Source organism: Lepisosteus platostomus, chromosome 6, assembly GCF_059453375.1.
Source record: "Lepisosteus platostomus isolate fLepPlt1 chromosome 6, fLepPlt1.hap1, whole genome shotgun sequence".
In the NCBI taxonomy this organism is placed as follows: Eukaryota; Metazoa; Chordata; class Actinopteri; order Semionotiformes; family Lepisosteidae; genus Lepisosteus; species Lepisosteus platostomus.
In genome coordinates, this window is record NC_142616.1 from 29,604,823 (window position 1) to 29,632,080 (window position 27,258).

General features: G+C 36.5%; 1 protein-coding gene across 2 annotated transcripts in view; it reads left to right on the plus strand.

The window, feature by feature from the left end:
• Window positions 1-27,258, plus strand: part of plpp4 (phospholipid phosphatase 4) — a 71,828-nt gene that overhangs the window by 21,363 nt on the left and 23,207 nt on the right. Inside the window, exons 3-7 of one of the 2 annotated variants that reach the window (XM_088635241.1) lie at window positions 1,422-1,512; window positions 2,835-2,898; window positions 3,465-3,589; window positions 16,907-17,077; window positions 22,400-25,803. In XM_088635241.1, the coding sequence (XP_088491367.1) occupies window positions 1,422-1,512; window positions 2,835-2,898; window positions 3,465-3,589; window positions 16,907-17,077; window positions 22,400-22,602 (654 nt within the window). In that variant the 3' untranslated portion in view covers window positions 22,603-25,803. Of the gene's footprint in view, window positions 1-1,421; window positions 1,513-2,834; window positions 2,899-3,464; window positions 3,590-16,906; window positions 17,078-22,399; window positions 25,804-27,258 lie in introns of those variants that run through there. The other variant, XM_088635242.1, reaches the window with a different exon arrangement.

The window sequence follows — 27,258 nt, forward strand, 5'->3', positions numbered from 1 at the left end:
TAATAAAAACAAAAAAGGCAGATATAATAAGCTACAGCACAATAACTAAGCTCACCCATCATTAGTGTTCTGCATTTTTGCTGTCAAATTTTTTTGCCACAAGAAGCTCCTTTAGAATTATCTTTGGCCAATTATGTTTCCCCAATAAAAACAGTAGAGTTCTGTTAATGAGTAAACAAGGCTGGAGCTGAGTTTTACATGACACCACAGAGAGTTTATAAATGATTTCTATCAGTAATCCTTGTCTTTCCGTTCTGCAGTTTGCTAACTATGTGTACATGGTTACGCATTTATTTTCACCTACTGCTGAATGAGACATTCAGCTGTTTTCTTTACAGAACAAAGAAGTATGTGGTGTGCATTAATCATCACTGATATTTTAGAAAAATATGTTAAAGAATGAATTGAAAATATTCTGTATTAATATGGCAATGGATATGTTTTGCTAAACAGTGATCCAGTGACAATTCAGTGACATCTCATTGCTTTTTAAATATATGTTATTGTAAAATAAATCTTGATCTTGGTGTATGAAATTGATGCTCTCAGAAGGACACATCTCTAAATCACAATGTCTTTACTTACAGGGAATGGACAGGAACACATTTTTAAAAGACCAATGAGTGTCCTTAAAATGGACAGTAACTCTGTTCCAGATGTTGCAAGGTCGAATACAGGTCTTGTCTTTAACTGGGATTCTCCAAGCAATAGCACACAATTGGCCCAGCACTGCCAGAGAGATGGGTGGGGATTAGTGATTAGCACTTCAGAAGTGTAATTTAACAAATTTCTTTTTGTTAAATAATGAGCTGCATTCTCCTGCAATGCATGGTTTGACATGAACTGGGTCTAAATCAGCAATGAAAACAGTGGAAGTGCAGGTTGCAAATGAACATGTTTATAGTTGCTTGTGACATGTTTTGAAGGTACAGGCAATGTGTAGAACATATTGTAAACTTACATTTGAAATCCAGAAATTCTGTTAAAAACCCGCAAATAATCTGAAATTTAACAACATGTGAGAGTTGGCAAAAGCAAAGTGTCATGGCTAAAGTTCAGTAAACAACTCAAGACTCAAAGCAATCAATGCACACAGGTCCCTGATCAGTCAATGAACCAAAGAAATCAGCCAGTGAACGCGAGGTTCTGTTCAATAGAGGGCTTGTCCAGGGAGCAAAATAATAATTGTTGCAGCAACTTCTGAAAGTCTTGTTTAAGTCTTAAACATTGTGACCTACCATCTAAACAACATTATTCTATAGATGCCAGGCTGGCAGTGGCAGAGAGACATTTGTGTAATTATTGTTCAACATTGCTGATCTGCCCAGGGACAGGATGTGACTGATTGTCAATTAAACACTTTAATACTTGTTGTGTTGTCTGAATTTTGCAGTTCTAACATGTCTCTTTTATGTACATAGGCAATTTCCTTTCTTACTCCCCTGGCAGTAATTTTTGTGGTGAAAATCATCCGTCGGACAGATAAAACAGAAATCAAAGAAGCTTGCCTAGGTACAGTAAATGAATCGCTAAATTATATCTATTTTGTTGTTTTTAAAGTATTTTGTTTTCTGTCATTTCTAAGATACCAACACCATGCTTCAGTGGGTATTATTTCAGGTACACAAAGTTATTGCCTTTGAAGAAAACAGAAAATAATGAACCTTTTTTGTTTTTAAGTACACTTTATGGAGGAAAACATGGTTCATTTATCCTAATTGGCTTGAAAATTCTTTGCATTTAATACATACCACGAGAGGAGTGTACAAAATAAGCCACTGTAAAAAATAATGTAACAAAATCCATTTAGAAGAAAGTAAAAGAATCAAGGATGCTTACTCTTTGAAATTCAAGGTAAATGCTTCAAATCTTTCTGTTTCCATTCAAAAGTCATTTGAATTGGTCAATGGGATGACAACAAGCTGATTAAATGAGACATGTCTCAGTCCAGTCTTTGTGTCTAACCAGAAGCTACTCACTGCTGTTCTGTGCAGAAGTCAAGCCTTTGAAATACTGTAATACTTCACAGTTTCAAGGCAGACAATTCTTAACAGACTTCCAACACCCAACAATGACAAATTGTTTATTAATGGATGAAGAATCTCACTGGCTTGTTTTCAACACACATTAGCTGCTTTCTGATATTTTTTATGTTATTTCAAAATAATTGTTGGTTAAAGTTGGTTAATTGTAAGTGTGAACATTTTCCACAAAAAAATTAAAAATTTAAAATAAGGCATAAAACATATAGGAAAATGCAACTCTTTTGTGTGAGCTCCATACTGTATACAGTCCATACAAAAATACTTGTGTGCATTCTTTAATTTGTTTTGTGGAGCCCATATGTCTGATTTAATCAATGGTTTCTTTTATGTAAGGTGGCTAGAGGGATATGCATTAACTTTTATACAGTATACTTAACTGCGATATACTTTACTGTACTGTATGTCAGAACAACATGCCTAAGCATTATCTACTATTACAACATTTTAAAATGGAATTTTCATCTAAATGCAAGGATTACATTGAGATTGAGATCCAATTATGGATAAAGTAATTGTTTAAATATTAGTTCTATTCTATGTATTTATTGAGAGCAATAAGTCAAAAATAAGTACAATATACTGAGTGCTTTAAATTTGAACACTTAAGTACTAGAATCCTTTTGACACCATTTATTCCAAAGGGAAATTTTGTAGTGCTCTCTGCTCTCTAAAGAATGATGAAGCACTGGTTTAATGTTGCTGAAAAATGGAACCTGTTCTTCAGTTATGTTCTGGGACTCTTTACTTCTCCTATCTAACTCATAAAAATCCTGGTTGCTTTTCTTCCAGCTGTTTCCCTGGCTCTTGCCCTGAATGGTGTCTTTACAAACACAATTAAATTGATAGTGGGAAGGTAAGCTGTTCAGATTCTCATTAGAACATTTTATTACATGGACAACAAATAGGCTTGCTGAAGTCTGATCATTCAAATGTGTTATGTTATTATTATTATTATTATTATTATTATTATTATTATTATTATTATTATTATTATTATTATTATTAGTAGTAGTAGTAGTAGTAGTAGTAGTAGTAGTAGTAGTAGTAGTAGTAGTAGTAGTAACTGCAACTTTTAAATATATAATATTCATACTAAAAACTGCTCAGAACAATCTCAACTTTCCCTGCAGTGTTGAAGCACAATGGCAAAAGAGTCAATACCTTTTAAATTTAAAAATCTGCCAGCAGAATGCTGGAATGTGACTTCAGTCATGTTTGACCATTGTCTTGATAGAAATGATAAATAATTACAGACAATGAACCAGGGATGTAGAAATGTGTCCACTTGTGGACAGATCAGCACAAATTTAAATGTTATCAGAGAACAATACCATAAAAAAATGTTTAATCTGAGCTAGAAATTTACATGGATCCCATTGCTGAGCTTCAACTATGAATTTCTCTGTTGCTCCCATTTAGACCTCGTCCAGACTATTTTCACCGCTGCTTCCCAGACGGACAGGTCAACGCCAAGATGCTGTGCACTGGGGAGCCAGATATGGTATCGGAGGGACGCAAGAGCTTTCCCAGCAGCCACTCCTCCTGTAAGTCCTTCCCAGCATACCTCAGCACCAAAGCAATGCTTTAATAAAATTAAAACACATAGGGAAATTCCACTATAGAGAGCAGCAAGAGACACATACTGTACTTAGAACATCACAAAAACTGCAGGAAATTAAAGTGCATAGTGCTGTCATAGTCTACACCAGCCTACTTTTAGGACTGGTCTGTGAAGTTTGCTGCACACAGGGAAGCAGGTATGAGTCCCACCTCACAGCAGTTTCACATTTTGATTCCACACACTTTTCAATACAAATGTCAGCAGAATAAAATAATATACTTTTGGAAATATGCACCTCCTGGTGTTGAATCATAGAAGTTATAAAACTAGAAATGAATCTAGAAATAGAATTCTCATCTATTTCCCTGATATGGGGCGAGGTTTAGAGAAAAATCTGCAATCACAGAGTCAAACACAGTGTGTAAATACACAGGAACCAAAGATGGCATATTGCTGAAGTAAAGCTACAGTACTGTACAGTATATGCTCTGATATACAAAAATCTAATCTAGCAATATCTTTTATGATTTACCACTATACAGTATATAATGGACTTTTTTAAACAGATGTTCAGAAGGTGGTAGAACATTTATCTTGCCCATTTATGATTTCCCACACACATATATATCTCACCTCCTGAGCATCCTTTTGCACATCTTTCTCACATTTGGCCATTTTTACCAGTGACACAATTTAACTCCCAGTGCTCTGTTTCTGATCTTTACCCATTGTAGTACATGCACATCACCCATTCTCATTTTTTTGGCTCTGAGTTACTCCAAATTAATTTTCAATACTCTGTAACTATAGGTTTCAAGATTTCAACAAATTAATTACAAACTGAATGAAATACTGTTAAACGTGTGTGATGCAGCCAGCAGCCATATCACCCTGCACCTCACAACTGGCAACCCACTGAAGCTGAGCGGGTGTGAGCCTGGTCAGTACCTGGATGAGAGACCTCCTGGGAAAAACTCAAGGTTGCTGCTGGAAGTGATCTTAGTAGGGCCAGTAGGGAGTGCACACCCCATGATCTGTGTGAGTCCAAATCCTTGTGAATATTCTCCAAACTGAATACAGTGCAGTCCACTGTATGAGACAAAGAAGCAATGAGAACAGCATTTACATCATGACATTTTCATAAAGGAAACCACTGCCTGTGGTGTCCTTTTACTTACCAAGCAGACCAGCAAATAAACACATTTTATGAAATAGACTCTTGGCACTGAGTTTTCAAGCCACACCTTTTCATAAATGCAAGACAGAATTCATATTCTTTCAAATCCAGATATAGCTGGTGCCTATAACCTGCCAAGAACTTTTAGAATTTATAGATACTCAATTCAAGCAGAGTATCAAGTATCAAAATCAGAACTAGTCAGGGAAAGCTTTTCTTTTGAAAAATATTTATTATTTAGTGTACACTCTTTTCTCATTATTACACTGTTTCTGGTTAATATATGTATTTCATTTCACCAGCAGATGAAGAAATGTGATTTGGTGCCCCAAAGTTATAAAATACTGATCTGCAGAAATTTGCAGAGAAGCAGCTTGCTGTTTTCCCATGACTGGGTTTGTCTGGAGGTTTGTTTTTTTATACAGTGTCTTTAAATTTAAAGACCTTAAATTGATAGGGTCAGGTCATGGCCTTTGGACAAATGGAACACTTAAATGGAGTTTTTCATGAAAGTTCGGGAGGAATGAAAGCAGCCGAGCTCATTCGACACAGCTGCCGCAGTTCTCACTAATCATGACGTAAGCAACCGGTCTCCGGTTCCGGCTCCGTTCGTTTTCTGCATCCCTCCTCCACCCCCTCTCCACCTTTGCAGCTACCCCATTGGTCGCATGGGGGTCCTATCCTCCCCGTCCAACGGCCGGGAGGTTGGCCCTCAGCCAAGCGGGTTACGCCAAATCTCCACATCTCAATAAATGATTCTAATTTCTCCCAAGCTTTCGGCTGCCGTCATTCCTCGTGAAATTGTTAAATGGAAGGGAATGCCTTATATTTTTGGATTGCGTGCAAATAGGGTTTGTATCAGGTATGACCTCCCTGACATTTTAAACAGTCCTAGAAGCATGGACACTTAGACCTGATCAGCCTCTGGACAGGTTCATGTGAGGTTTTCCTGTGTAGCTGCAGCCAGCAAATGAGGGTTGACCAAATCACAGAAGTCAATTGCAGTCAGATAAGGAGAAAAATCTGCTCACAGGAAAGCCTCAACATTGTTTTCTTTAAACTGTGTCATTGTGATCATAGCATAGCATGGACTTGCATTGCCGTACTGAAAAATCCATACCAGATTGGCTTCGCAGGAATGGAAGAAGTTTTGATTCCATTACTGTTTTATTGTTATGCTGAAAAGTAAGGTTCTTTTCATTCTGTGCCAAAGGAATTCCTTTTTTAATTCTTGTTGTTTGGTGATGTCTTCATGACATCTTTCCATATCTTGTCCTCCAAGACTGTTAGATGTACAGTATTAATGAATAAAATATTCCACCACTCTCTGTCTGTCACCACCTCAGGTGCTACAAAAAACAGTGAATTTGTCTTGTACGTTTGACACCTGAGTCATCTTTGAGCTTTTGGATCATGTTCATACAGGTGGAAATCTAGTTATTCTTCTGATGTGTGAAACTTATTTCTTTCTGGAAAGTCTCATGTGGTAGCCACTGCAGGCTGAAAACAATTAGACAAACCAATCAGATGGATGTGATGACCTTATGTCTTCAATGATCCAAGATGTGCCCTGTCCCTCAAAGAGCCAGGTTTCTCTGGATCCATCTGCTCAAAATTGAATCAGAACATCTCATTCCCTAGGCAACTTCTCAAATAGACATGTTGATATTAATCCAGTGATCTTCATTACTCATGCAAGGCATGGTCTTATCTTTTGCTGTTTTGCATTAAATAAAATTATTTCTTTCTAAAAAGCTGTTTATACAGATTCATAATCAAACAATTTTGACAATTTTAACTCAGCTCTGAAAATGAAACACCTAGCACCTGGCATTTTGACAAAATCACGTGACCTGAATTAAATATTTTGATATCCTAAGAAAAAAATACTCTCGAACAAATGTATTTGCTCAGTATGTAAAATTTGAAATGTAAATATCATTATGTGTGTGCCTAGTGAGCTTGATTCTTTCGTATTCATTGTGCAAACCCAAAAAACTCTGCATCCCTCTAGTACCAGTGCCATGGAACTTTTGAGAAGATAATTTTGTTGTTTTCATTTGTTGTTTTCATTGTCTCTTGATATTTGAATGTATTTACGTAATATAAACAGCTTTTAAATAAGGTATCTGCCTTCTCTTTAATGCCAAATGTCTACAAGAGCCCATTTGAAAATAAAAGATAATAACATGTAATCTTTGCAGATGGTTTGGCAGCTGTTGTGAAGTTTAAAAGCAGTGACAATTTTTTTATGTTTTATATTGTGTGAGTGTCAGCTTCCTTCTCTCTGTTGTCTGTCTATTGATTGCCTAGATCTGAGGCCAGAGCTTCTAACTAATCTTTTGTTTTTGGAAACTCAGACAGGGAATGGAAGAAATATCTTAATTAAAATGTTCTGTTGTCAGACAAATGAGTGCATTACTTTCATGATAAACATCAACTTATTTGTCTTGGGAGTATATGAAATGACAGTCTTTTCAATTATATTTAAAAGACGTATGCATCCTCTGACTTATACAGTATGCACATACCTGTATAATGTATACATTCCCTCATAATTATCAAACCAAAGTTCAAAGAAGAATATAATTGAGATTTATCCATTTCATATTCCTCAGTTCTATATTAGCTTTCAATCGGATAATTCTACAGTATACTGTATGTACTGTATATCTATCTTCTAGTAAATTCCAAATTCATTTGAAAAGGAACTTTGCATTTGTTGACTGTACTGAATTGTTTTATTTTCTTTAGCTCCTTTCATTTTATAGCAATGGAATCTTTGAGCTGTGAATCCAGGCTACAGAGCATAAAGCAATAAAGCTTCATGTCAGTCTGGGGAATGTTTTTGTTTATAATTGATCAGGAAGGGAGTATGCTTACCAATGCTTCATAGATATGGTCCTTTCGTAAAAATAGGTCATTTTTCATGATGTGCACTAAAATCTTTGGATACTAGTTTGATGTCAGCACTTGTTCCCTTCTCCTGAGTTTAGTACCAACAATAGAAAAGATTGTTCTTCCACTATATTAATGTAAATGTATCCACAGCCAGGAAAGAGTGCTGTCTTAGTTGACTTCTATACTTGATAGAAAGTTTATAGTGTGAATGTGGGTCATTGTTCTAATGTGATTAATCTCACCCTTAGGTACACGTTTAAGCTATTTCAGTAAGTGATACCTGATTGAAACTAAAAATTAAACAAAAATAAAAGGATTAAAAGCTATGCTCTTCTTGTACAGAACTTTTTTTGCAATCAGTTTTAGTTGTGAGTCATTAGGTAAGGAAAAAGTAGTAGCATTTTTGTGATGTTATACTGGGCTGTGTGTAATTGTTTCACACTCCATTATGTCTGTGCATGATGGTGGTGCATCTCATTATAGACAGGATGCAGCTGTATGCAATGTCATGTGCCTGGAGGAGAAGTAAACAAAGTCATTCAGACTTGTAAAGAACCTTACCAAGCACAGATACAGAGATCATTAGCAGAATGTTGCACTTGTGGACATCCATTATCTGTAGCATGCCACAGTTTTAAAAGCTTTCACATTATATCATGAGAATAAGTGAAGTCTGCACCATATAATATTTAGTTCTGTAATTTTGAAACATTACTCCTCGCCATTGAGATCACCTGATAGTCTTCAGTACTTCCCACTAGTCTTTCCTCTTTTCTGTTTTTAAAGACATTTCTCTCTTGCCACTACTCCACAGCAGGTAGCAGTGTGAATAATTGTCAGGGAACCTATAGGTAGAATAGGAAGATCCTTATGCGTGACTGGAATCCCACAGAACGCAGAGTAGCAAAGGGACGATCCAAAAGACGAAATCCAAAGGCTGGGTCGATAAGGGAGGCAAAGGGTTCGGTAACGAGAGATATCCAAAAACAATCCAAAAGGCAAAGTCCAGGAGGCAAGGTCGATAAGGGAGGCTAAGAGTCCGGCAATAAGAGATATCCAAAACAATCCAACAGTCAAAATCCAGAAGGCGAGATCAAGAGGCTTGAAAAGGCTTGGAAACGCGCACTGGAGAATACTACGAGAGGCTTCTCAATAGTGAGTGTGGGAAGATGTGTGAGGGGAGTTTAAATACTGAAAGGAAAGGGGTGTGATTGGATGATTGGTTAGGGAGTGAGAATTTGAGGAATCTGATGAATGTGAGAATGTGGTGGGTTCAATCAGGGATGAGATTGTGAAGCAGAGGGAGAGTGTGGGGTGTGACAGGGACAGAACGGCGTTTCCTAGGTAGAGTGTGGAGCGTGACAATAATAGACTTGGTGCTCTTCAGTGTACTGTAGGTCAAAATGTGACCTGGTGGCAAAGGATGGGAGGCATCCTAGCACAGCATGCAAAAGGTTTAAGGAACCATGCCTCCTGCAAAGCTCCTGCAAAGCTCAGTGGGTAAAGGCACTCACCCAAGTGCAGGTTGAGTTATCATGAAGGGTTTTAGTCTGCATGAGGTCAACAGGTGACTGTGAAAGGGATTCCTCATATAGAGCAGAGTGGTTTTCATCAGGTCTGGGATCAATTGTCTTTCAGTTACTCCATCAGTACCTATAGGCATGTAGTGCTGTCAGTAAGGGATGTGCTTATCCTCCAGTCAGTGCCAAACCGCTGGTAAAGAGCTGTGTTCCCATGATGTGTTCCAACTTGAGCATGAAGAAGGAAATAGGTCAGAGAGCCTACACTACCTCATTCATCTCTGTGTGCAGTCTCAGGGTTCACAGCCATGAACTGAGACATGAAAAATACACACCTGACTATTCCAAATCACCCAGTTCAACACAAATAGCTTCAGATTTATAAAAGAGTGAAAGGGGGAAGCTTGAAAGAATTCTGGTTCTCTGGGTGCCCGTTGCAGGTTTATTGTGATACAGTAGGTAGGAGGTCTGTATTTTGAGATATTATCTAGGGGTGCCTGGGAGTGTCCTGGGCAGAGTTCAGAATGAGTTACTGTACATCCTGAGTCAGGATGTTAAACCCCAAATTTTGTGTAAACCTCATTTTAGGAGGAAAAATCGTCTTACCTGCATCATGTAATCCAGAGTCTTTGAAAGAGAAACATAAAAATATCACTAGTGTTTGTACCCAAGAATCCTATCGAATATCTGACAGTCACTGTAGCTGTTGATGAACATGAATCTGTCTTTACTATTAAGAGTTATTGTTTTATCTGTAGCCAGATAATAAAGCATGCTCTGAAATGGAGTCAGCTCAGGAAACACATAAATACCCAGTTTCCTACACATATAAAACAGCCTTTTGTACACTTGTACAAGGTCTTCCAAGTTTTTTTTTCTATATTTTTAATAGTGGTAAAAGTAGAGATTAACCTCTTTATGAGCAATACGTGGTATGTTAATTGTGATTCTGGTTTTCAGCCATTGCTGCATTATTTAGTTATAACAATTGCAGTACAGTACAAACAGTAAGATTTGCAGAGAAAACACTAGTCAGTCTATTAAGAGCATCATACCTACACTGATATAGAAATCTTGTGTTGAATATTAAAGACACAAATCGCATACTTTTTCTACACAACACTAACCTTATTGAGTTTGTATCTATTTCTGGCTTGTTTTTGAAGGCCTCTTTCTATTACCCACTTAGAAACAACCAATCACATAATCCTCTAAGCCCTAAGACAGCAGCTTTTGCTTGTTGGTTCTTTGATCCTTTCTGAACATTTTGCTTTAAGAGCCGTTGCAGCAATGATTACCAGCTGATGCTTCATAAAAGGTTCTGAGACTGGTCAGACTCTTTTCCTGAGCAACAATAGACCTATTGGAGAATAGAACAATGTGCAGTGTAGGAAAAAGTGTTGCCACTTTAATACATTACTTATCATTATGCTTGGCTGTAGTCTGAATGTCAGTATTTTAATTGAATTCCTCCTTTGGGATCTCCATGCTTTACAGAATAAATATTCTTTCCATACCCGATGTCAGGCTGCATTTTAAGTGCTTGCAGCAAGCAGCTGTGGACTAGGTTCACCTCCCTTGATTATAAAAGGTTGGCCTGTGAAAAAGCACATCTCGAGAATTATTGGTAAAGAATTTTAGTTAATGAAATCTATAGCTGATCTCGAGTCGTAGTTTACTTGAGATATGAGAACTTGTTTAATATCCAGTCTGCTGCCAGTGAAACTTTCCAAACTAAGAATAACAAAGGCCAAAGGAAATATGCATAAATTCCAAGATTGTTGTAAAAATTATTGAAAACAGATTATAGAAAAAGAATCTGAGACCATATTTGAGAAAAAGTGATCTTGAAAACCACTTGAATAGACTATGAGTTTTTTTAATGATTCATTTTGACACTGGTGTAGTATGAATATTGATTATATTGAGTAGGTAACCCATCAAGGTGGAAGATATGTTAAATTCTAAAACCATATGCTTATTACATTAGTTATAAGTTCGGCATGTTTTGTAGATAATCAATAAATCATCAATATATAATGATCTGTATCAACTAACCAGGTCATTATTGTTACATTGAGAAGTCCAATTTAAAGATCATTTGGAACACAAATCAAAATATCGTTCAGCCCTTTAGATAATTAAACTGTTTCCTTAATTGAACAAATTACTTGCTTAATTGAACAATAACTCCTGTGTGTTTCTAATCTTTTTTTTACAACAAGGAAATACAGGACTGGAGTTCCACAGCACTAGCATATGGCCCCCTAATATAGAACTGAAGAGAAACAACCCATTGACTGCCTGTCACGTTCGTAACCCCTCCTTTTAAGGATGCTCCAGCCCTTCCTTGTTTTTTACTCATCTCCCACACCTGCTCCCTGTTCCAGCCCCCTTTTCGTTTCACCTTAAAAGCCAGACGCTCACTCTGTTCCTGGCTCCGCATTGGTTTCCGTACCAGGCACCTGGAAGCGCCTGGTCCTGTGCCGGTCCCAACCCGGTTTCTGTTTTTAATCCCGTTTGTCTTGGATGGACCGCCCCGGCTTTGGACTTTTGCCTTGTCTCGTATTCCCCCTTGGACTCACTTCTGGACTGTTTGCCTCGGCCACACTTCCCCTGAACACCAGCGCACCATAGACACGCCCCCTGTTTTCATTCCCGACTCCGGCATGCTTTTTCCCCCGTGTTTTCCTCACTCTACCCCGGATTGTGTCGTCTGCATAGGGTCCTGAAAGAACGCTTTCGTTACATAGCCGAAAACATAAAAAACGAATCATACCATGAGAAGAAGGGTGAAAAACATCTATCTTTCTAAGAAAAAATAACCTGTGAAAAAATAGAAATATAACAGATACTATGATGTCTGCATGACGACTGACATTACTGCAAATTTGACGAAAAAGGCTGTCACGGACGTCCAAAGGGACTAACCGTGGGGAGCAGGAGAGCGGAAAAAGACCCATATGCGTAGCGGCGAGATGGGAAAAAGGCCCGGGCTCATTAGTGCAAAGAGTTCAGGAATGCCGTATAGAAACCTATGCCCTCAGGGAGCGGACGTGGGGCGCCCTGGTGCTAGGCGGGTCTCAGGACATCCGAACGTCAATGCTGAGCGAGGACAGAGTGCAAGACCCGGAAATATATAGCCCAAGGGAAAGAGAGGGACAGGAAGGACAGCAGACCAGAAACTAGGGACAGGACAGAGAAGGAGCGCCCTCTGGCTGCAGAGGGCGTGACAAAGGCTTTTGTGTGAAAAGACCCAATTTCACTATTCATTGTAATGTTTACTGTATATACAACAAGTGCTGACTAATGTTAACAATCCACATTCCTAGGACAGAGGCTGCTATCAATCTTCGTGAGGTTTATTTGCTGTGACAACTGTTATAGCACAGGCATGACATTTTAATTACAGCCAGTGTTTGCACCTAACAGAAAGATATTTATTACAGGCAGTCAATAACAGTCATCCTTCCTGCTTCTGATACATTTTGTGTTATGGTTATGATGAGAGACCAGCTGTGGTGGATACAGCAAGACAATTTACAAGGTTTTGCATATGGAACGCAAAATACAGTAATGGCTCAAGCACACCTCATTTCCTTTTTGCTGTGCGTTTTGTATGAGTATTAAAAAAACAATTTGGCTTTTTATATATACATATACTGTAGCACTGTGATTGTTAATAGCAGCTCAAGAGTACTTGTACAAATGTCGGGAAGAATTTATCTTTTTGTCCGCTTGATACCCGCTATGCTACTATGAATAAACAAATTTATAAAACTATTTCCTAAACTGTAGCTGTGGATATTTGTTTATTTATATAAATATCCATAGCTGCAAATACCTTACCTTTAAACATTTTGCTCACCATGGTGAGGAGGCTACATAAATTTAAAAGCAATGTTCTGTTTAACACATTCTTTCATTGCACAAATGCCAGCTTTTCTTTTTCGGATTGTACCTTAACCCACACTTTGTAAGCCTACTATAAAATCTGTAGCAATAAGAATTCAGCTAACTTGACAGAAAACTATATCCCCTTTGAAACTTTTAATAGAACCTTGAAAGCATCACGAAATCAGATTAGCATCAACTCCCTTTAATGACTTGGAATCTAATTTATTTGACTATTTATACTTGGGAACAATTATTTCAACATGTTATAAATATGCATGAGGAGCCATAATCATGATGCTTTCTTTTTTTAAAACACTGTTCTTGACAAAACTGAGGTTTTTGCCGTTTTCAGTCTCATGTAAGTGTTTCAGTGAGTCTGAAGGATTTAAAAGGAAAGTACTACATTTCGGAATTAAGTCTCTGCTTAATGGATTAAGAAACTAGCACTGAACTTTATTTAAATCAGTTCAATTTCCCTGTAGTTCTTGTTACATGACAGGCAGAGTTTCAGTATAAGTGAGCCCAGTGATTATAAGGTAATTTATTAATCTCTTGTAGGAATACAGAAGACACTTTTGTAAGCAGTGGGAGAATGTACATCAAAAGTATGTGGTGTTGCCAGGACAACAAAATCAAAAGGATGTGGTGTTACCAGGACAACAGATCACATACACCTTCTGTTTCCATTAACCAAGTCAAAGAAAATCTTTCAATGTATAGAAGAAACAGTTAATTGTATTAAATATAACACTTAAAAACAGGTAATCTAAATCTGAAACTTATCTGAAATTTAGCTGCAAAACATTTGACTTAATACCTAGCATTATACAACAGTTCTTGTACATTTTACATTTTCAGTTCTTAATGTCTGAATGACATTCATATCTAACAGCTACATACAATAAACCTACCTTGTATTTTATAATTTCCTAACAAAACAAAAATATTTGATGTTGGAGATGCTGTATACTGTATCTGGACACTGGGCAGCAACCTATGAATTTGCTTGAAAGACAATTTGTTCATGAAAGCAGCTATAGGGGTTGCTGGGGCTTTATCCTGTCAAGGTATCTGTCTTGAAGGCAGGTTGAAAGATGAGAAATTGCCGATCTGAATCTAGAATATCTTATCAGTTCCGGTCTGTCCTTGCAATCTCCTGCATTTTGTGCGTGATCAATCAAGTGCAACATGCTTTGAGAAGTAGTAAAACATTAAAACTTTATTCATTTCTCTTTCCGTGCCTTAAAAATTAGGTATGCTCAAAATGTTTTCATATCTTCCTGATCTGAGCTCCCCTGAAGCTGACTCTGCCTGATCTCAGTGTGTCTGTGGTATTGCTCTTTACAAATTGTCAGTTAATCTGTGTGACTCCACAGTGTCAGTAAACAAATGACCTTGTCTTGTTGCTGCCACTAACAGTTTTGTCATCGGGATTTAATTTACAATTAAAATGCAGCTTGGTGCAGTGATTCACGGTGCTACAGTTATCTTTGAATAAAGTTTTAGTCCTCTAAATAGTCATATTATTCTTCAAAAGCATTGTCAGTATGGCTACTTAGCTGACATGTCTAAGCACCCATTTCCATTAAATCACAGTGTTACACCTGATGTGCAATTTGGTGCCTGTGGAAAACATGAGGAAATATTGACTGCTTTTGCAAAGATTTGCTCATTAGTTACAACAAATTACTCAGTCTTGTCAAGCAACGTTAGACTGGTGGAATCTTGTTATTTTTTATTTCTTTTATTTTACCCAGTACGTTAATTGAGAAGAAATTCTTGTTTTGTGATGACCTTTATAGAGAGCCATTATATACAGGTATACAGTATATAGCAGGGCTTAAATGGATCTGAGTGAAGTACAGTATCTTGCTCAGGGGTACAACAGCATTGTCCCACCCGGACTTTAACTATACAGCCCTCTAGTCTGGAGTCCAGAGCCCTAACAACTGCTCTCCACATGTTTTATTATGTATGCACATTAAGCAATTATTGCTTCCATTTATAGCCAAAAACTAACACTGTGAGGGGATTAGGCTTCTGGCTGTGACTGTTCCCTATGGCAGCTGGCACAGTAAGTGCTACATTATGATACAATGCTTGCAAAGCCTCATGTTATGAAGAATGAAGTACAGTGCACAGGAATTTCTGTATTCAAATACCAAACATTAATGTAATCCAATGTGCTGAAGAAACCTCACTGTGATGGTCAGGAGGCAGATTTGTCTGTGTACTGTATTATAAAAGGTTTCTAGGGTGGTGGGGATGTTTAGTTTCCAAATGACACCATGTGTTGGAAGCGAAGGAGGGGAAATTAGCTAAAAATCTGAAGTAATCAATTAATTATATAATTATAAAGTAATATGTGGAAGGTTATTGAATTTATGTTGTTGAATTCATACCAAATTCTTGTTGTTCTTGTTCCATAATTCTTGTTACATAATAACACTATAGGTCATTATCATTATGACTTAATTATACTATTTCAGTAGCGGTGGAGATTAAAACATAAACAAATATGGTTAATTCACTACCTGCCATCAGATCTAATGGATTGCAATGTTGTCTGTATTTGGGATTCCCCTTAAGAAGTGATAATAAACAGTGAAATGTTAATTATGTGGCTAGGTACAGTACATTAAGCATGATTGTTGATATACGTACAGTATGTGAATGTATTTGCATACATAAAATGGGAGCATGTATACAGAAATGTCTTCTTTCATATTTAATGTAGATCAAATGATTATTAGACTGCAGATTACCAGAGACGTTGCTCTGGTTTGTTGACTGGGGGTAAGAGGCTATGCTGAGGCTCCATGAAGGGGACTTTCCTGGCTGCTCTAAGGAAAGACGCTGGGGCAGTGGATAGCCTGTAACAGACAAATTCACTTTTTAAAAAATAAAAGGAGTCTTCTGACGCTTCCCTGTCTTGGTATGATGATGGCTGAAGAGTTTAAAAATCAATTTTCCAAACACAACAAATCTCTGACACAGGAGGAAAAAGTGCTTCATTTAATCCTATCCTTACAAATGTAAAACATCTGATGACAATCTCAAAAGCAAAGCCTAAAGCACAGACTTTTTTTGGCTTTCAGGGCAAAACATGAAATATTTAACGGGACACAAAGAAGAATTGTGTTTGTATTGTATTATGCATAAAGAATATTCTGTCTCAGCCTGGAGAATATGAAGTTAATGTGAGGAATGCAGACAATGATAAAACATGGGCTGGCAGATCCCCAGAGAAAGAGTTAATTATTTCAGCAGAAGGATCTCTATACTGTATATCTGAGGAGACATGTAGAACTCTATTGTATATGGAATCTCACTGAATCTGGATAACGGTGGTACCTAATTTAATTTATTGCAAAAGCCTTTATAAATACTTAGAATTATCCTATTAATGCTAAACTTCTAATGAGAAACATTAAAAATTTGTACTGGAAAACAGAGGCATTAATATTAGAGTTCATTATAGTGGCTTATTTACTATACTGTATATTTGGTTAATGGTACTGTACATTGAACTACTGTATATTACCCTTAAATATGCCAATGGTACTTTAAATATCTAAAGGAAAATTATGAGCAGATACTTCTCTATTTGGCTAATTTGTAACATTTTACAGTTTGAGAGAAGAGGTGTGTTATTTTCAAGGTGATAAAGGCTTTGCAAATAGGATCTGCAATCCTTAATTTAAAGTGTTACCAGCTGACTTGTTAACATCTCAATACATAACCTGATTCTCTCTGTGTCTCTGGTGCTGTACCACCCTGCTCTAAGAACTCCCTCTATTTCCAGTTGCATTCTCTGGCCTGGGCTTCACTTCCTTCTACCTGGTGGGGAAACTGCAGTGCTTCACTGACTGTGGGCGTGGCCGAAGCTGGAGGCTCTGTGCTGCCATCCTGCCCCTGTATAGTGCCATGATGATCGCCCTGTCCCGCACCTGTGACTACAAACACCACTGGCAAGGTCTTTATTCATTACATTTATTCCCATTCTCCTTTTCTTTATATAGTCAATACAGAATATACAGTATTGTGAATATCTTATACTCTGTTGGTATAATAGAATTGTTTTTACCTTGACATTATAGAGTATTCTCTGTTGATCAATGGGAGTAAATCCCAATTAAATGGAATCAGGATTCCATATTGTGGACACAATAAAATGTGACAACTTCCAAGAGGGGTGTTTTTGAGAGCCACTGTACATTGTGAGTTATAGGCTTAAAAGCCATGCTGCAGAACAGGAGGGATAAAATCAGCATTATGATGGAGAGAGTAAAGACCTTTATTTTCCTTTTTAAATTGTTTGCTGCAGTCAGCGTGAAGCAATCCCAGCCATGAAACAATTACACAAACAGAGACCATTGTGTCAGGTTTTGACTTTCTGGTGCTGTATTTGTCTGCTCTGAAAAGCCTAATCAGCTTTTTCACTGTCCATTTAAGATAACACCTTGTAAGCAGATATTTGAAGGTCCTGGAGCAAAGATCATCAAGAAATACATTTGCACAATTAGTGTAAACTGTAAAGATTTGAAACATTCGTTTTTCGTTGTGGGACAGATTCTCACTAAACCCTGATGAGCAGAGCATTTGATTTCTCACTCAGAACAAATACAAGATATCTTTTTTCCAGGCTTCAAGAAGCAATGCAATCATTGCTCGTTTTGCATCATCTCTCTTTATTTGCTTTTATGTCAGTGGATGTGTTTAATCAAATTGCAAAATTGAAAGTTGATGCAGACACAAACATGAGGCCTTAGCACAGTGCAATAATGCGTTCAGATGTCAGCAGAATTATCAGAGAACATTGTTTAGAACACAGAATTTAAAATATCTGTAGAATAGAACATAGAACTCTATAACATTTCCCAAATGACAAATTGACAGATTAGAAGAAATAAAGGACAAAGGACATAATGAAATGGAAAACTGTGGCATGATAAAAATAAAATGTATTTATTTTTGTAGGCCTATTATTTAATAGTATTTAAAAATATAAATATGATAATATTATGTACATTATTTATGAAAGTACCCCTTTCTTATATACAGTGACTAGTATTGTGAAACATACTGTAAGGGTTTATCTGGTAACAATTGTACCTCTGATTTTGATGTTTTTAAAGATTCCTACACACCTAGCAGCATAATAACAAAACCCTTTACTTATTAACTCAGGAACCTTAAATGATACACTTTAGCTATTTTCCTTTTTAAAATATGGGCGATTTTAAAATAATGCATAAATGGAAATATGCACTCATCACTTCAGATGAAATACACTTGGCTCTTGCTGAAAGAGCCTAATGGAGTAGTGAAGTGCAACCTTGTGATCTCTAGCGCAGACTTTATCCATAGACAGTAATTACACAGTCATTTGAATACATTCTCAATAAAAAACAAGCAACAAATATTGTGTACAGGTCTGTAAACATACTTGCAGTACAGACTGTAGGTTGAATGGAGACATTTTTTTGCCAGTGTTTGCTTGACCTCTGGATGGATTTTCATATCAAGGTCATCAGCTATGATTCCCCCCCTTTTTTTAGGAAAAGCATGTCCTTTCCTCAAGCTCTCACAAAAAAATGACTTTAAAAAAATGTATGAAACAATTTGAAGATATAAGAAAAAGATAAAGAAAAAAGAAAGTAATATCACCTTTTATAACTTCAAACATGGAAACTGCTTATTAATGCAGTTGCAATAATCCTGCAGGCATTTAAAGTCAATTGATTTCCAGGGGAAGAGTTTGGAAAGAGACAGGGTTGTACTAAGTTGTGTGTTTACTTCAGGGGTGAGTTACCCTTGGAAATTTGAGATGAGCATGCAGATATGGAAGTGTAGAAGAAAGCTTAGTATGAATACAACTATCAATCACTGGATATGATCAAAATCCGATTGCCCAGTAGTTTTCATGAGGTTTGTAATTGGTGTCAGAACTAATAAACAAATTAATGAGTCTCAGAACTGCCTCCCTTCAGGTGCATTAGCTAAAATTGTAGTTGGTATCTGCACAACCACTCCCTTCCTGTAGGGTTGTCTGATACATCAGGGTTTCCCCAATTCTGGTCCCAGGGACTTGCCCACCTGGTTTCTGTTCCACCTAAGCTTCCTTTTTAATCATTGAACCCTTTATAGACCTAATAATAAGCTTAATTTTTTCCAGTTCCTTATCAAGTTGGAGTTTGTCTTCTAGTGTGTTTCATAAGTAACTCCACTTTTTGAGTAGAAAAAAACAGCTTGTAAAGATTCCAACTGAGCAATATATTGGTTAAATTAAGGATTCACTTCAGAAAAGAGCTCAGCTGTAGTGAAAACCTGCAGGTGTGTGAGTGCCCAGAACCAGGACTGGGAACCCCAGAAATTCATTGTCAGTCTGTTCATCATGCAGTGATCGTCTGCTAAAAGCTTTTTAATTAAACACTTTAATGAGAGAGTAAAGTCTTAACTAGCATGTTGAGGAGAGTTTGAAAAAAATTCTTTATACTGAAGTTAGAAATAATATTCTTTAGTCAGGGTATTTTTGAAACCAAGGCCTTACTGCAGATAAAAGTCTAAGCAACCCAATAGTGTAATAGCTAACAGATTGGGTACTAATTAAATTGCTGAGCTGCAATGAAAATGAGCAGACAAAGGGGTCACCCAGGACTTTAAGAGCCACTGGGATAGAGTACAAGATTTGCTGTGCCTCTTACAGGCAGGGTGTTAATGAAAGTAAATCATTGTTTGATCTGTATAGATGTGTTTCTGTAGATCTGAGATGGTGGAAGTGCCATATAATTTTTTTGATTGTAGTCAGACAGATTAATAAGGAATGTTGTTTTTTTGCTGCAAAAAAAGAATGCATACATTTCTAAGTGAATGAACAGAAAAAATAAAAAAGCGGGAAAGTGTCTGTATGAACAGAGATGAGAGAAAAAGTCCAGGCTGCCCCCAACAGACCAACTGAAAAGAGAAGCTTCAGCTTTTGCAACATAATTTTACAGATTAATGATGGAGGGCGATGAGGCATAAGAGGCATACGAGCCTGGCTGTTCTAGTAGCTCATTAATAAGCAATGAGAGAGTCAGTTCTCAGTTTTCAATTCTTTCACATCCTATACAGTCCTAAGACATTATGAGGTATAAATTGATCATGAAAAGTGCCACGTCTATGTTTTCGTGAAAAAGCAAACAATAAATTACAGTAGCCTCTCTATATTATTGTTACAGACATTTGTATAGTGTTATTATTTAGAATAATTCCCTCTAAGGCTGCTTTCCTTTTTCAAACAGCTGTGCGTTGGAGGCTACAGTATCAAGCAGAGTGTAATCAAACATGGCACACATACAGTATAAATGAGACCATGGAGAACATATTTCCTAGACACTGGGCAATAGTAGCAGGCACCAGAGGGATTGACTAGCAGGACTAGGTCAATACCTGGCATGCAAGCTCAGATTGCTTTTTGGGGTGCAGATGCACACTGTAGTTGTCAAAGTTAGTGAGTTTTCTATATACAGCTGTGTGAATGGTTAAATGGTCATTCTAAGAGCCCCTATACATTCAAATAAAAATATACATAAATTAACAATATAAAATGTATGATATCATATTCTGAATGCCTTTCATTAAGCTCTCTGCACAATTCTGAAAATTTCAATATATATGTAAAATTGATATACGATACAATATCCATATGGGAATAAACAAAGATTTAATTGCAAATTTACCTCAACACAAAGTTGTAGTTGTACAGGGACACATTCCTTCAGGGATAAAGTCATTCTGACAGCTCTCATAAAAACAACACCAGTTATAATTAGTTAAAATTAATTTAAAATATACAATAAATAATTACAATGTATTACATATATTTACAGTTAAAGTTATACTTATTTTTCTTCTCACTGGCATTACACTGGGAGAAGCCATAGCCTATAATCCTCTAGGTAATATAATGTCCTGAGTTTAACACTAGAACCAAAATTAGTTATGATTACTAATCACTGATTAGTTATGTCCAGAATACTCCAGAATATTCTCTCTATTGGAGAGTAGAATATAACTTGACTATTTAAATGACTAGTTTACTCTACAATTGACCACTTTTGAACAGTATCAGAAAGACAAAACTACTTAATCTGTTATGTGCTTTTATTTAGCCTGTAGATTCATTATCAAATATAGCAAACATTGTCCATTAAATCTGATCAAAATTAACATCATGGGGACATATTTATATTTGTCTTACTTTTCATAAACAGTAATTGTATCTGTGATTGTAACAATAGCAGCTTTATAAAACAACTAGTTCCTCTGCTGGCGTGTTAAGAGAGATGGGGAGGTTTGTTGGACAAGTAGGGCTGGGGACAGCCTCGACAGTTACTGCATGGCTGCTTGTCTGCTCTTCTGTGCAAATTATTCCTCCAGCCATGCTCCAGTGACCTGCATAGTTACTGTACAGCTGGGCTATAGTAATTAGAATAAGCGAATCAGAGTGTTTTTGACAGAGTACTTACACCCTGAGATTGTGTAGCTGTATCTGAATAAAACGTCCTCTAAAGCATTTAAGAATAAATAATGTGAGTGACACTGAACTGGTGTGTGCATATATCTGATGTGAAGTCCTTTGAGGCAGTTGGTTATTGTAGCAAAATAGATGAATGTTTCAGATTCCCAGTGCTCACACATAAGAACTGTTGCTTCTTAGTGCCTAGCAGCTAGCAGCAACAACAGTGCTAGTTTAATTCATAATTAAGCAAGAAAAGGTACAACTTGTTTCTTCCCTGAGGAAGTGTGATACAGCTGTTATTGCTCAAGTAAAACACAGAAACACTTCATGAAACTGGCCTTTATTTTTGTAAGAGTAAGATTAAATATTAATAAGACTACAAATTGAGACTAAAACAAAACAATGAGGAGCAGTTTGAATTTGTTATAATACTTAATATTTTGATCTTTCAAGGTCATGATTCAGGTCAAATCGTGATTTGTGACTGTTTACGTACAGTGTATACTCAAGTATGGACAACAGAAATCCAATGTTGATATAAAAACAATGAAGGTTAACATTGATCTTGACTTCTGTGCAGTCTTTTACATTTGATTTTACAGCTATGTTCTTGCACACTATCAAGCACAGTGATGAAATGGTGCTCCTAGGCAGATGATGTCAAAGGCTATGATGGCGCAGTGTTGTTGTTCAGATGATGTCATTGCAGGCAATGGTCACCTAGTGTTACTCTAAAGATTAAATCGGGCTGTTTTAAAGTAGTGTTAGTGACAGTGCAGTGTTGTTTTGCAGATGCCTTTGTGGGCGGGGTGATTGGCCTGCTCTTTGCCTATATCTGCTACCGGCAGCACTACCCGCCCTTCCTTCATTTGGAGTGCCACCTGCCTTATGCCAGCCTTGTGGCTTCGCCCAACGATGCTCCAGAGGAAGAGGCTCCATCTACCGACAATGCAACAAGCCTCCCTTTGGAGGGGCTGACTGAGGGGCCAGTATGACTATCGCAGCAGCTCAATGGACTTCTAGCACTTAAACATTCCAATGAACAGGACGCTCATTTTTAACTTGTAGCATTCAATCTATAGTAGATTTCCAGGAAAAAGTACAGTTTTGCATAATTGTATCATATCTAAGGTTTCTTGGTAGTATTAAGGATTACTTCACTTTCCAAAATGATGCATACTGATCTTACATTAACATTAATGTCACAGCAAGTTTTTTTTTCTCGTTTGTTTTCTTTTCATTGTGCTGACCTGACCTGATTATAACCATTTCTCTGTGGTTAAAAGGCCACATCCACAAGGAGGAGATCCCAACATAAAAGAAGAACAGAACATATCACTTTCCGAAAGTCACATCGGGTAACAGACTGATTAATAATCCCAAAACCACACCAACTTGATCATGGTAATTTACAACTGCAATAACCCCAAAAAACATGCTAATGTATTTTAATATGTGACAGGTGCACCAGTTGCATAAACAGAAAACACTGCTTTAGAGTACATCATAAAGCCATGTTCAATATTCTTGCAGTTTACGCTGACATCATGAAAACTGATCCACTGCTGAAAATGTCTGTTCATGCACATTTTCATTTACTACACTAATGGGATGACACCAGGAAACAGACTTTACCTGGAAACTGCTAACAAGAGTAGCAGGAACTTTACAATTCCTCTCACACCTTGTGCAAGACGATATAAGGGAAGCAGAATATTGGAGTTAAGATGTCAAAGACTCTCTGGGGAATGACTGCTGCCAGATAATGCAAAACACATTCAACTTTCTTCATTTTGTGATGCATGGCATCTATGTGTTTATTTGTAACCATTTAATGATTTGCCCATGGTTGCCTGTCACTGCCTTAACCCCATAATCACGCACATTAAAATGTATTATTCATAGCCAAAACATTTTTTTAATAGCAAGTATGACATGAGATTAAATATCCAAAATAAAATGAAAAGAAAGAAAATCAAAGACAAAATCATACCAATGCTTGACTTACCTGTCTCTGTATATTAATTTCAAAATGAGTACTTGCTATTAAGCTATGCAAATTTTAAATAAACACATCTGTGTGACTTTAGACAGACTGCAAGCATAAAAAGGTAATTTCATTTATGTGCCTCCATTAATGTTTTTTTGGATCTTACAGTGTGATTTTAAGTGAGAGGGATTTTGTTTAATATAATGGTGGAGAGCTGTTTCTGTGGTCCTGTGATCTCAACATAGTGAGGTAGAAGGAAATAAATGATTATTTATTTGAAATTTTAACTGCAGTATTTCAGAGAAATTATGTATTTTTTATCATTTCAAACTGACTTGCACAAGAGAAGATTAAAGTAAGTACAATAAAGGTGGGTTCATGCATTGTTTGATGAAAGAAACAGAAAGATCTTTTTTTTTGTTTTACTCAGTCATTTTAAAAAAGTCTAGGATTTTTTTATGACTGAAAAAAAATAACATTCCCTTTACATGCAATTATAAAAGAAATACTGCATGCATATATTTTTGTAATGTAGCGTATAGGTTTACTATCATCAATAATCATCCATCTCTATTACAGCTACCAAAACTAATTCTGTTGTGTTTTCAGTATAAGGCATATTCTTACTTCTCATCTCTGAGAGAGTGGAAAATAAGACACAACATATTCCCATTCTCCTTTGGAAAGATTCTTGTTGTCCATAGCAACTGGCTGACAAATACAGGCTTGGTCTATTTCTTCAGATGTCTTTTGCTCAGTCATAATATAAAACACAATATAGGGATAATAAAAGGTCACAAAAACTCTAATCCTTTGTGGATGGGATGGTTACACATAAGAACTGTTGCTTCTTAGTGTAAATGCTGGTAAAAAGCAGGAGATTTAATCATAAACAAATCAATTAACTAAAATGGGGGAAACTCAGAAACTGGCAATGAATGCATTTTTCCCTCTATAAAGGTCTGGCACAACTAAAACAGTCTAGAAATTCAGTTTCATAACCACTTTGATATCATGGAATTCTGCACTTCAGCCATCTTCCAGAATGAACATTGCATTTACAGTAAGTGAACAGACACAATAATAGAGGGATGTTTGTTGTCCTTGAACACTTCCTACAAAAAAGGAATAGTTTTTCTAAATATCGTTTCTAAATGTCATTTCTGCACCTTCACGTTCCATCCTTAGTAACTGCACAGTTAGAGGTAAGCCACGGAAAAGAGGCAGCTCTTCATATATTTGTGTGAAACACCTTTTCTCATCCTTAATTTTGAGAACTCGGGGTAGTAATGTTCTCCATATCCCATTCTTGTCATAAGCATTTTGGATTTTCAGACCAATTCCTGCCTCGTTCTTCATCTCTTAAAAAGTTCATAACCATACTTTTCTGAAAATGTAATGGCTTTCTTGCTGTATCGACCCGGTGCAAGAATATTTAGATAGAGCTATTTGTGATTTAGAGACTTTCACAGCCAATACTAGTGGTTATGGTGCAATAAGCATATCTAATGAGCATGACCTTCATTTTGTTTGTATGATAGTGTGCAAAAATCTGTAGGTGCTAAGCTGTTTGACCATAGCAATGAGTTTTGTTAGAAATGAGAATTGTTGCTAAGTTGACTAAAACACAAATCTCAGTTTACATTTTATGCAGGCACTGCCTGTGTAATAAGAAAGAATGGATTTAGTAAGCATTGTTTAAATACATTACTTCAGGAGACTGGCTCCAACGGAATTGAGCATTCTTTATTGAATTTACAGATGTTTAATTTTCTTCATTAAAAATTAATACAATCATATACTGTGGCATGCTTTTGTGATCAGATTTTCTATGGGAAAAGCATGAAAGGCTGTAAATGAACTTTTGAACTGTGTATTGTTATTTATAAATGTATATATAAAATGGAAATGCAACCTTGTTCATGTACTGTACTAATAGAGTAATTTTGAAAAAGAAATGCATATAGGAAAATATTTTGATTTTATTATTTTAGCAAAAGAGAGAAAGAATACCCTATAAAAACAACAATTACATTACTGGCAAAACAAGTAGGTAGAGAATGGTAATTGCCCATGAATTTTGGTGATATAAAGGCCTTTTGTGAAACACTGTATGTTAACATTGTGCTCTGCTCATAGTGAAAGTATGTGTAGTATTGTTATGCTTCAATAAAGCTACACATGATTGTGGTTTGTTTGAAACAAATATGCTATTCAAAATTATTTGTATTTCAGTACATCTAGCGCAATATCCAAATAATGCAAACAGTATGCTTGTTAAAATTTGCTTAAACTTTTCTTTATCACTCTGACCTACAGCATTAGCAGCACTGAGCTCATAGAAGCTCAATTCTGTTTTTGTAAAGCAACCTATTTTTTATTCTGGAAATGCTCATATGAAGATAAATGAATGTCAAAGTGCTTTAAGAAGCAGGTTTTGCTCCACTGTGAAATATGAAGCATCTGGTCTGGGTTGACATCCTGCACATTAGAATAGGTACATTAAAGCAGCATTCACTTGTTCATCTATTTCTCACAGGACGACTGGGGCGTTTGCCATTTCTTCAGGCCAGTAGCTGTCAGTGGGTGTTTTCACAGTATTAGAACTATCTTTGCTGGATCGCAAGAAGAATCGCTTTATGTACCCAGTGTGATCTCCATTATTCTTGATGAAATCTTCTAGCCTATTGAATGATGTTGGACATTTTTAACATTTGTGTGATGATCAATGCTCAGTTGAGTCTTGCACTATAGCCCGCTTTGCATCTGTCTCTGTCATTCAGTTATAAATTTGGACTGAGCTTGCTAAAGTATAAGTAAATGGAAAAGTATAGAGATGTGCTGGAAGAAAAACTAATGATATTTAGTGTATTTCCAGTCTAGGATTCAATGATTGAGGGACAGTCATTTACAAAATACTAAACTTTTTTCTGAAGGTTAGAGCTTTACTGAAGCTTTTATTAATCTCAAACAATATTAAACTAAATAATTAAACTGTACAGTATTTGGCAAAAACACAAAAAACTTAAGATTATTTCATTTGTAAGATCTACAGTGAATAATCTTACAATAATCTTACCTTTTGAAAAGGAAATCTCTAGCAACAACAGGGACTGATGTTTTACACACTATTCCCACAGGAAGAGCATCTTCTTCCACCTGGTGTGGACAGTGCAATAAAGAGCCTTGCTGTCAACACCTTTATGCAAAAATATCTTCAAAGGGATCCTCACTGTCAATTAATCTCTGAGCAGCATGGGTGAGAGTAGACAACGATATTCCTCTGCAAATGATTTTGACTTTTAACCATCCAGTGATCTTTTGAATAAATCAGGCAAGCCATGAAAAGCAAACCCAGTCAACATGATGTTATATCTGTTGCACATTTCCTTTGTCTGCTTAATGTATTTAGTTCATAGCTGTCAAAAATAAATGTGCAACATAATTCACTTGTTACATGGGAACATCTGCAATTATAAAATGCCTAAATCTCCTTTGACTGCAGTAAGATTGCAATACAATATAACATGAATCATCCATTGTACATTTAGCTTACACATCAAGATTTATCACAAGAAATGTAATATTTTCCTGAGGGTATACTGACTGACAAAATGTTGTTGCAGAAGTTGCCCTATAAATCCCATGGGATAAAGGTTTT